Genomic DNA, 12123 nt, shown 5'->3' with positions numbered 1-12123 from the left:
GTGAGGGAAGGACATTCTCAAGGAAAGAGGCTGCTGCACGTTTCCTGGTGGCTGAAGAAGACAACAAAATATTAGCAGGGGAAGGATGGAATAGGAAATATTATTCAGCTGTATAGATCAATTTGACATGAGCTGGAAAACCACATCCTATCCTGTGTGTGCTATTTCGACAAGCAGAATAGAGAATTCAGTCCAAAGACAGATGATGTTTAAATAGAGATGTAACAGAAGATAAAAAAGAACATCAACAAAAGGCACTGTGGATGCCTGTGTAAGCCCTGTCCTTTCCTATGCAGGAACACTCAGATAAAACCTAAAAAACCCTAAAGGCAACAATTTCAACACTGATTAAGAAAGATTACATTATTGTACTAACCTGCAACAGCCACAGACACAAAACCCCTGTCTGCCGAGGAGGATTCCCACAACACAGTCACAGCAGATAGCTACACTGTATTCAGAAACAAATGTGCACTGGGGACATCCCCACCTCCCCAGTCCACCAAAATGAGATTCTGACTCTGCTGACAGAGGGGAGATTGAGATGAGCTCTGAGGCAGAAGCTCTTCCCTGTGAGGGTGCTGAGGCGCTGGCACAGGGTGCCCAGAGAAGCTGTGGCTGCCCCAGCCCTGGCAGTGTTCAAGGCCAGGTTGGACACAGGTGCTTGGAGCAACCTGCTCTAGTAGAAGGTGAAAGGAACTAGATGAGCTATAAGCTCCCTTCCAACCCAAACCATTCTGTCATTTTGTGATTCTACAACTCTGTGGTGGTTGTTGGGAAAAGCTCCACATCAAATCCAGGATCTAACCCAGACAGAGCAAACACACACACATTTGCTTCCTACTGCCCAGGAGAATTCTGCTGTGGAGAAGCAGAATCACCTTTTTCTCCCTTTTTGCAAAGAAAAGGGGCAGGGAAAGCCAGACGAGCTCTCCCATCATGTGCTGATTAAGACAACCCCCATCCCCACATGTGTGGTAGGTGTAAGAAGCAGCTCCAGACACTTTCCTTTCTTCCACGGTATCTCTTGTTTGGGGTATGAACACTGCTGAAACAACGATTCACACTGAAATAGCCTGGCCAGCCCCATGTCACTGCTGGGCTCAGTACTCTGGTTAGAAAGGCTGAAAGCAGGCATGTAGGGGAAGCAGAGGCAGTGGGAGGCAGCACATCCCTGGACCAGCCCCCGCAGCGCACGGACCAGTTGACAGCAAGAGGCTGCTGGAGCATTTTACTGGTGAGTGGGGCAATCCCTATGCTTGCCCCCAGCTCCTTTCAATGTAATGATCAGATACAGATGTAATCTCAGCCTCCCACCACTATCAAAGAGAAAAAGCAACAGAGTTTTTTGCTTTGAAAGTATTTCAACATCACAAAAAGAAATACTTTGGAGGATCATCATCTTGCTGCAAATCATCTTCTCGTGTGTTGTACTCAGAAGTGCTTCCTGTTCCCCCGCTCCAAACAAGCAGAGTGCTGCTTTGAGTGAAAGATGGAATACCTCTGGGAAAATCTGCCGGCTGATGGCTAAACACTTCTCACCAGACGTGAAATACCTTGGATAATAGCTTTTATAGTTTCAAAGGAACTGTGCTGTAAAAGTGCCTGGCGGCAGGAGTTAGGAGTTCCTGACACACTAACATGAGGGGTCATGATTCACCCCATGTCGCGTGGCAAATAGGACATAAAACCCCATCCATTTGTTAAAAGCCTGTATTAGGCACAGGAAGGCATTAGTGCTCTGCTGAAGTGGTTGCACTGTGTGTCCCCTGCAACTGTCAGACAGTTCTACATTAACAAGTTTCTAAAGAGTATGTAAGCACACCTAATGAAATATGCAAGCTCCAAGTATTAGTAGAGTATGGAGAAGGGAAAAAAAGCTATAGTCTTGTCAGAATGACTAACTGTACGGTCCTGCTTATATTTATCTTCCAATGTGTGCTTAACCTTTTACATTTTTAAGGACCTTACTTCGGCTAAAAGGAGCCATTTAGTTTTCTTCTGTATTTTGCAATGGCTTGGTGCAGAAAACCAGACACCAACTTTGCATAAAACATGTGAATTAAAAAGAAAAAAGGAAAAGGCATTGTAAACCTTCAGCCCAAGCTCCCCTGAGCTCTACAACACAAACTGCTCCTTGCTTCATTTACCTACAGCAGCAACACACCTGATTCTTCCAGAAATACAGTTGTCAAAATACTCTAAAGCAAGGAGACCCATTTTAGAAAACACATTTCAACATTCGCTCCCCACTGAATGTTTCTCACTGCATCATTAATAAATAAGGGTGAAGACAACATCCTCTGGATGCAGCATTTCAAGAGAGATCTGCATTACAAAGATTTACTTCCAAAGCGACACAGTTTCATTTCAAACCCTACCTTATGAATTCTGATTCAGAGAAGGACTGAAAAGCAAGTGATGGCTGTACTAAACAAAGTTTAGGCCATGATCTCAGACTTAACCTACCTGCATTTCAGGGTCCCTCTTGAAGGCAGAGTATTATTACTAATGCTGATGTTTCTCTGCAATTTGGGTGTGGACAGAGACCAAAGATGCTTTTGCCTGGCCCAGCCCAGTTTCTGAAGTGTCTCAGGACGGGCAGATGCATTGCATAAACCCCCCGAGCTGGCCATACTCGTTCAATCCTATAGGAATTCATCTCAAATACTTTTGTACATACAGCACAACACACACCCCAGCCTGGGACGGCATAGCAAATATTGGGCCACTACATGCCTTCCTCAAAGTCTTCCTCAAATTCTGACTAAGCAATGGAAAAAACCACTCAAGTTTTAACAATCTCCCCATTCAGTCTATGGGGCATTTGAAAATTGGTAATATTAAAAAGCTGCCTCAAAATAATACAAAAGGTTGTGCAATAGTGCAACAAGCCACATGCAGTAATTAGGGTGTTACCTACACGGTCTTGTCACTGCTTTGGAAAGTCTTGGGTGTATTCTGAGCAAGACAGAAGTGACATGAATTCAGTGTCAGTCCTGTTCAGTTACAGAACTGGCCTACATACTATGTGACATGAAGCAGTGCTGGCATATTGCTACCTTAAAATGGTAGGTGCTTGATTTAAGCCAAGGAGCTGCTAGTGTTACTGCTGGGCATATTTAGCTGCTTACACTGCTTAGGGTGGCAGGAGAGCAGCAGGAAAGAAAAGGCTAGAATTTTCCAGCAGCAAATCTGGAAAATCAGTTTAAAAGTCCCAACCCCTCAAAGCTAAACACATTTTCTTCTGTTCGTCATGTCTGCAGTACTTAAAGATCTCCTATTGCTCATTTGTGCTGGAGGCATATGAACATGGTTTGTGACTTACATGGTCAGCAATAGTCCGGCCCAGCTTGTCCATCCTTGACCCAGCCTCTGCAATCTTCTTGGCTGCACTAATCACATCTGACGTATTTTTCAGTGGACCTTTACCTCTGCAAAACAGAACAGAGTCTACCTTCTAGCGCCAGAAAACTGGAAGAGTGAACTATATATATTGCCTTTTCTGTTCCATACAGTATTGGAAGTGATTCCTCACCCAAACTGCATCAGTAAGGTTGCACAGAACTAGGCAGGTGTAATCATTACAGCACCTTCATTTTTAAGACAATTTCCCCCTTCCAGCACCTCCTCATATTTAGATTAAACCCAGGAATAAAAACATCTTAAAATTTTACTGTTTTAAGCACCCTAATGATGATGAGAGATAACATTTTAGAAGACAGATTTGCAGTTTTCATGGAATGCAACATCAAGTTTAAAAAATAGTGTTGTATAAAATCTGGTAAATGAATTTCAAAAGGCATCAAAAACCCTCTCTTTCTTTTTCAAATAACTGTACCAGGAACCATTTCTGCAGTACAGCAATATTGAGAGCCCATAGAATTTAATGTTGTAAAGAGCTGAGCAAATATATGTATATATATTCCTTGGGACAAGAATCACCCTTAAGAAAGAAAGAAAGACAGACAGGCAATAACTGCTGTGCATCTATAGATCAATTTAAACAGTTATTACCACCCAGTCACTGCATAGTAATGCATCTCCTGAGTTAATACAGGCTTTAATAGGGTAACATTTAAAGGAAATTATAAGAAGTAAGACTCTTAAGAGTGCTTGCAAAATACTTCATTGACAGACCAGCATCCCAGGCAGGTCTGAGAGAAGGTGAGCACACAAATGAGAAACACTCACCTGGTGAAGTCTGTCATTTCCATCATAATCATACACATTTGTTTCGCCAGAACAATTATGTCATTGCCACTGTCATCCCATTTGGATACTTCAGCATCCAATTTACTCTTTTCTTCCTGGAAGCTTGCAACTTGCTCAGCAATCTTCGCTTTTTGCTCTTGAGGGAGCTGAGCCATGATCGCCTGGAAGAGAGAGTTTTCTCACATTGCCATTGAAGAAGGCTTTTTGGAACATTTCACTAATAACCAATTTAAGTCATGTGGATGAGGGATAAAACTTTAATAGCAATCCTCTACCTAGAGGCTTCACAGAACCATTTCTTTCCATTTTGAATCAAAGTTTATGCTTTTTCTTAAGAAACAATGCCCAGAGAGACAAGCTGACGCCTGAAATGTGGGCATTTGCAGGATAAAACTGTAACACTCCAAACAAGTTTGCCACATATTATCATCCCTCAAAGAAAATCTGCATGAAGAGGGGGGCTTGCCTTTTCTATAAAATTGAAGTTTTAAAAGGAAGTTTCACTTGGGTATCTTTCAGTGTTGCAATGCACAGAAATATTAGGTGTCTCTTCCCTGAAAAAAGCTAGATGTACTGTTTTGAAACACGCGTACTGAGGAAAGAGTAAGTGAAAATAAAGAGTATGCGCTTACTCCTGAATAAAATCTATCAGACTAGGTTTACAGCCTGCATGAGACTCAATGCCTTTGCCTTCAATAAATACTGGGAGCATTCATGCCTCCAGGAGCAGGTGAAAAGGAGTCTTCAGTACAAAAAAGCCTCTGGCAGCAGCTGTGCTATAAGGTAAATTAGAAATGTCTGCATTTAAATAAAAGAGAGGATAGGGATACAGGAATAGAGAGGGCTTGAACAAGGCAGGAGAGCATAAAAAATACTGTCAGTTAGTATCATTCCAAAGCTGACGTGGCAGAAGGTTGATAAATAAGGGCTAGTCCATGCCTGGTTTCAGGCTAGAAGAGCCTTCACAGAAAACCTTCCATGGCACTTTCCCAAGAGTGTGAATTGTTATTGATAAAGAAGGGGACATATCAAATAGAAACAATAGGGATGGCCTGGTTTTCCTTCAATGTACTGATCTTATGTTTTCACCTATTAATGACTATATATTGCCTATCAATGCTTTCATTTTTAACAGTCATAGGAAATGCAGTTAATTTCAATTATTTCATTTTTGAGCTCCTCTCAACGATGTCTTGATCAATGCTCAGTGACCCACACATGTGTGAGAAGCCAGTTTGTAAAAATTTCTTCTCCACAAACTTAAGATTTGACTGCTGAAAATAACAGTACAATGGAATGATTTGCCTCCTATCCCCCTGCAGAAACTCACCGAATTGAATGGCAGTGCCTACAGCATCTGTGATGTCCAAGTCTAAAGTACTTCATAGAATTACAGAATCACAGAGTGGTTTGGGTGAGAAGGGACCTTAAAGCTCCTCCAGTTCCAACCCCTGCCACGGGCAGGGACACCTTCCACTAGAGCAGGTTGCTCCAAGCCCCTGTGTCCAACCTGGCCTTCAACACTGCCAGGGCTGGGGCAGCCACAGCTTCTCTGGGCACCCTGTGCCAGCGCCTCAGCACCCTCACAGGGAAGAGCTTCTGCCTCAGAGCTCATCTCAATCTCCCCTGTGGCAGGTTCAAGCCATTCCCCTTGTCCTGTCCCTACAAGCCCTTGTCCAAAGCCCCTCTCCAGGTTTCCTGGAGCCCCTTCAGGCACTGGAGCTGCTCTAAGGTGTCCCCTTCAGGAGCCTTCTCTTCTCCAGCTGACCCAGCCCAGCTCTCTCAGCCTGGCTCCAGAGCAGAGCTGCTCCAGCCCTCGCAGCAGCTCCGTGGCCTCCTCTGGCCTCACTCCAGCAGTTCATCAGTATTAAAAGGATTCTGATCTTTTAGAACATCCAAAATAACACTCAGACATTTCTCATGTCTCTCAGACCAACACATGCTTCATTTCACTTAACCTCCTCTTTAGAAGAAAACTGGAAACAGAATTCCAGTTTTCTGATCCAACATTTTTACCTCCTCCACCCCCCAGTATTTAACCGGGATTTTCAAAGCAAACTGAACCATTTCTTGAAGGCAAGTCACTGGTTTAGAATGCTCAGATTTCTTCCTTACCCTTGCACTTTGTCCAGCAATGAGCTGATCATCTTCAGTCTGAATACTTGTTCTGCTTCGGACATCGAAGTCCTCGGTCTCAAAGTCAGAATCATCCAGCTCTTCAGGAGTCTGAGGAAAGAGTAATGCAGTCAGAGTCAAACAACGGAATTCATGGCTCTAAAAAATCAACAAGAATGTTGTTTTCAAGCAGAGAGAATGGAAATTAGTGAAGGTAAAAATTAGTCCATATTTTCAACAAAAAGGTAAATACAGGGACTGTGCCCAGTGTGAGTAGATATGCTTGAGTGCTCATGTTAAACACATCAGGATGCCCCAAATTTCGTACCAGGTACTAAACACCTGAGCTCTGTCAGGTCACGAATGCAGTCAGGGTTTGAAACACAGGAAAAAAGTTCTTGCAAAATGAACAGTATTTTTGCAACTTGGTTAAATGTAAAAGCTTCACTTGAGATGCTGAAGCTAAAATTACACACAGCTCTAAGGCCTGGTTCAAACCCACCGACACCGTCTTTAGTACAATTATGAATCAAAGCACAGACTAAATTAACAACAGCTAAAATGTATCGAAATTTATTCTTATCCCCCAGGAAAAGCTGAAATTTTTTAGCTAGTAAGGGCCAGCTTTTATGCTGTAGGCTAAACACATCTGACCTAGTTCCTGCTTGCCTGGGATTTATTTTTGCCACTGCCACTCTATAGCTGGCAAACTTTTTATAAAGCTTATCAAGTTAAAACACCATATTTGTCAAAATACTACATCTTTGCTTAGAGTGGCACTTCATGACAGTTTTACAGAGCTGGGTCAACAAAGACCTTCACTGATAAATGCAATACATTGTGATTAACAGCTAAGATGCAAATAAAGTCCCCATTCTTCAGCTTTCTTTCCTATCATTTGAATATTACAAACTTGTTTTCCAACTCAGACATCTTGTGATACAGTTAAAATAGAGACAGATACACAAAACAGTTGCCAAAAAGCAAAGGTGAGCATGCTGATAATCAGGACCCAGGATATTTCAGCCACCATCTCCTCTCCATGCCTTGAAGAACAGAGTATGCCTGCAAAATCATCATAAGGACATATACTAATAGTTCACTGTATCAATATTAAAGAAATAATATATATATATAAAAAAAAAAAGACAGTTCTGCTGCATCTTTAGAACCTGTTTATGATTGCCAAGCCCCCTTCTCTGCCCATCCATCCTAAGTCCCCAAAAACCTGGGGTATACAAAGTATAATTCTGCCTTGCAAGCTGTCAAGGACAAAAACTCCTCTGGGGAAGATGAGGGATTGCCTGGGGAGCAGGGAGGAAAAAGCAACAACCTACAGATACAGATTTTAGGTCTGAGAATACACTGCATAAACACAAAAGTTAGGTGTTTGAGTGACTTTTCCCTCTGGTTCCTGTAAAGAACAAGTGCCGCTGGGCAAAGTTGCAAGTGCATCAGCTCATTTGCCCCAGCCGAGCTCAGCAGCGTTCCCCTGCGAGCGTGGTTCCTCTTGTGGGCCAGTTTGAGATAAAGCCCTGGAGAAGCGGAGGCCTGGAATCTCCATTTGGATAGCTCTTATCCTAAATCCATCCTACACCTTACAGCCTTTTGGAGAACAAATACTAGCAATTTAACTTCTTTATAGGTCACTGCTGTGTCACCAGCGTGCTGCCGTTAGCTACTGGCAGCGGCACTAAAGCCATGGCACCCTGACATCAGAGACGTGGCGCGAGGGGCAACATCAGCAGTCCTGGCATCACCACCTCAGCTCATTACTCACAATGTGGAACTGGCAGCCCTGCCTTCATGTCCTGCATAATGAAGACTTCAGCAGGGGGTGAATCAAAGTAGTTTGTCTGCATAGCAGGAAAGCCTTGATATCTTCATCTAACGTTGGTTGTCTATAAATCCCGAGCTTAACTTTGAAAGAAATCATATGGGGAATTGTCAGCTTTTCTTCTGATTTCCCATCTGATTCTTTGCTTTAAGCAGGAAACATGGAAGATACTATTGAAGTCGTTACCATAATCATGTATATTCTGGGGCTGCATTGTCCTTAATCTACTTATCACCAAAATGCATCTGCCATGGTTACCATTCTGAAAGATTAAGATGGTGTCTCTGCAATGCATTTGTTTGAGTCAGAGGAGGAGAAGGGAAAAAAGGAAAAAGGCGTAAGGCCCCTCTGTTGGTTTTTGCTGTGTCTGTCTCCTGACCATTTTTACCATGCTAAGATTCAAGTAATGTGCCCATAGATCAGTCTCAACCAGAACTTTCTTTTCTGCAACCCTTCAATCAACTGCAGGAGCCCTTATGCATCTTCCTTGTGTGCCTCCTACCAGTCTAAGCTGCCTGACCTACCAGAAATTGGGACTCCCAAGTCACACTCACTGCACCTGAAACATGCCAGCACAGGAGAGACAAAGCCTCTATGAACTGCTCCCTGTTTACTGAGGTTAGCCCATTAACGAATTACACGCTCCAGGAACTAGAGGCTAAACTCATCTAAACCCGTTTATGACTAACTAGCATGAATTCTCAAAATTTACTTAATGAAGAGCCATCGGGTTTTATTTCTCAGCTCTCAAACGATCAAAAAGCATCTATAGTTATGAATCTACTTGCTGTTGTTAAATCAAAGGTCACTGATTTCAGCACATTAACAAGCAAGACATTAACATGATATTACAAAGGATGCGTGAAGGGTATTTAGCATCACAACTCTGGTTATCATTGATGCTCAGATCTGTTTAATGAATTTGAATCAAAATGTACTTCTGAGGCACTCCACAGAGTGATTAGGAGTTTTTAAGACTCTGAATGTTAATATGAGCTAAACGCAAATTTCACGCTGTCTGCTCTCAACAGAACTGATGCCTGTCAGCTCAAGAAAGGCACGGAAACAAGTGGAGAAACAGAAAGCTGTTGCAGTAAGTTCTGCTCACCCGGATCATCAGGACAGCTTTCCTGATGTCTCGTATCCCGTCGTACACCAGTCGCGAGGCATCGATGAATTCGTTCTCATCCATGGGCTGAGCAGGGTCCGAACTCAGGGCTTCCACAGCAGCTTCTACTTGCTCAGTAAACCGCGGCATAACTGAATCGAGAACAACAAAGAGCAGTCAGTGCCCACCCCAATGCCACCTTCTGCTATACACTTGAGGTATGTGCCTTGCTGTTAACTATCACTGCAAGCTCTGAAACAGTTCTATTTGAATTCAAAGCATTTGTTACAGAAAGACATCAAAACTGCAGCTCAAGTCTTGGCCCACTGTTTACTCTGCTGCTGTTTGGTCTTTTCCCCTTAGACAGTGAAAAGTTTACACCCACCTTCTAGTGGACAAGGAGAAAATACCTGGAGAAGCAGTCAGAAACTATGAGATAAAATATCAAACATTTGTTTCATGTTCCCTGCAGATGCACATAATTTTTTTGGGGAAAAAATAGCATTACCATCATGAAGCTCAACTTTATCAAGGGACTGGAAGAGGGCAGGTTGCCCTGCTGTACTGCAGTGACTCACTGCACCCTGGGAAGGACATCACAGAGCCATTTACAGTCTGTTCGCTTCTTCAGTGTCACCCTTGATTCTTCATCCAAGTAATTAAAGCAAAGCCAACAACTAATAGTTGGCACAGCACTTACTGAAGAAACCATAATCATTCCTTCCCTTGTGTGGATGGTACCAGCTAGTTCACAGAAAACACCCTCATTTATTGTTTGGGTGTGGTGAACTACAACCTACAATGCTGCTTTAACTGTCATAAAGATACTTCACAAAATTTACCCTAAACAGTGACCCAAAATTTATTCTACTAGGCCAATGTAGTAGATGTAGAGGGCTGGAGCACCTCTGGAGCCAGGCTGAGAGCGCTGGGCTGGCTCAACCTGGAGAAGAGAAGGCTCCTGAAGGGAAGACCTTAGAGCAGCTCCAGTGCCTAAAGGGGCTCCAGGAAACCTGGAGAGGGGCTTTGGACAAGGGCCTGTAGGGACAGGACAAGGGGAATGGCTTGAACCTGCCAGAGGGGAGAATGAGATGAGCTCTGAGGCAGAAGCTCTTCCCTGTGAGGGTGCTGAGGCGCTGGCACAGGGTGCCCAGAGAAGCTGTGGCTGCCCCATCCCTGGCAGTGTTGAAGGCCAGGTTGGACACAGGGGCTTGGAGCAACCTGCTCTAGTGGAAGGTGTCCCTGCCCATGGCAGAGGGTTGGGACTGGATGAGCTTTAAGGTCCCTTCTTCCAATCCAAACCAGACTGGGATTCTGTAATTCTATGAATGTGGCATAAATCAGTCTGGATCCTGAACACTCACAGAGCCTGGTAGAATACTGCAAGATGTCCAGCACAACTTTCAAGCTCTAACTCACTTCTTAGGATTCATTTATGGGTGTTTTAGCGTTCTACAGCTCAAGAACAGCAAGCACGCCCAGGGAGACTTTGTGCACTGCTGAATTTTAAGCCAGTCAACACAGCAAAATTATGTTTCTCATTTTGCAACAGCTCTGCAAATAACTCCCACTAATTTTCATTATAGTGTGTCAATGGAGTCTTTAATAGATTTCACAGGTACATTAGTACCTGGTTGCCCAGGCATTTGCAAGCAACATGAATTTAGGGATCTTGGAATTAACCGACTCTTACCTGTGTTGGACAGTAACTTCGTGGCTTCCAACACCTTCTCAGTGTAGACTCCAGGTTCGTAGTTATCCATTTCCGAAGTGACAACATGAATGACTCTAGCAGCACGTCCTCGAATTGCTCCAGCTGTGCGGTCTAAACCATCAACATCTTTTTCTTGGAGAGCAATGACACATTTGTTTACATCTTCTAAAATATGATTCTCTGGTGGTAAAAGAAGGAGGATTTAGATGGTAATATCTTCTTTTCTGCTCCAGTCATCAGCATGGCAATTTCTCAGTTTGTGACCTGCTCTATAAAACCTCCAATGAGATACTGTAAAGCATTAATTTTTAAGCTTGCTACAACCAGCAAACAGCTGCCCTTCCAAACTAGGTGTCAAAAAGCCATCAGTGCCATCCACGCTTCTTGCCTCTGTTTATCCTTGATTTTACTGACAGAAAAGCTGAGTTCAGCTGAATTCTCCCCTGATGTGTTTCTTCCCATTTCTTCTCCTGGACTGCCAAAGTCCTTATTCCAAATACTTCCAAACCACTCCCCCATCATTCCACCTGCATGGGATGATGAGGCACCCTCCCCTGCGCCACACCTCAGCCACCCAATGCTCTAATAGACTCGGGCACTTGTGGCATGTTTCTAGCTTCCTACATAGTGTTTTCCCACAACCACACACATACCATCAGAGAATATTAAATTGTTAGTCCTCCCCTCAAATGTAAGACATAACATATGCAGTGATCTATGCAGAAAGCGTTCCAGTGACAGAGTACTCATTGCCTCTTGAGAAAACATACAATAAAGCCAAGACCTCTGTTTGTAATTTACTTTTTGAACACACATTTTCTTTTTGACACAGAGATATTTCCCTCTATCATGTCCAAGAAGCTCACAATAAGTAAAAACCCCCTAAGAGATTTCCAAAAATGCCTGAAGAAGTTGGGATCCTGATTGGGGGAAACGTACCCAAAAGGTCTTCCAGACTCTGTTAGGGACCTCTTTAGCATATCAGTACCAACGCTTTGATACTGCCATCCAACAGCAGCATTTGGGCTGCTTAGTAAGAAACCAACTTGGAAGCATTTCTGCTCTGTCACTTAAAATAGTTTCCAGCGTTACTTACCATTGACTTAATCATGCTGCACTGCCAATTCGTGCCAC

The 12123-nt window shown here is 43.3% G+C and overlaps 1 protein-coding gene across 1 annotated transcript in view; it reads right to left on the bottom strand.

Moving 5' to 3' along the window:
- Positions 1-12123, bottom strand: part of LOC104402062 (catenin alpha-1) — a 52288-nt gene that overhangs the window by 5506 nt on the left and 34659 nt on the right. The window contains exons 6-10 of the mRNA XM_010009832.1: positions 10969-11169; positions 9276-9427; positions 6331-6441; positions 4195-4376; positions 3329-3434 (exon numbers count right to left, since the gene is read on the bottom strand). Of these exons, the coding sequence (XP_010008134.1) occupies positions 3329-3434; positions 4195-4376; positions 6331-6441; positions 9276-9427; positions 10969-11169 (752 nt within the window). The remainder of the gene's footprint in view (positions 1-3328; positions 3435-4194; positions 4377-6330; positions 6442-9275; positions 9428-10968; positions 11170-12123) is intronic.

The sequence above is a fragment of the Nestor notabilis genome, unplaced genomic scaffold (assembly GCF_000696875.1).
Source record: "Nestor notabilis isolate BGI_N333 unplaced genomic scaffold, ASM69687v1 scaffold5502, whole genome shotgun sequence".
In the NCBI taxonomy this organism is placed as follows: domain Eukaryota; kingdom Metazoa; phylum Chordata; class Aves; order Psittaciformes; family Psittacidae; genus Nestor; species Nestor notabilis.
Note: the sequence above shows the minus strand (reverse complement) of the source record. Positions and strands in the feature narration are given on the sequence as shown.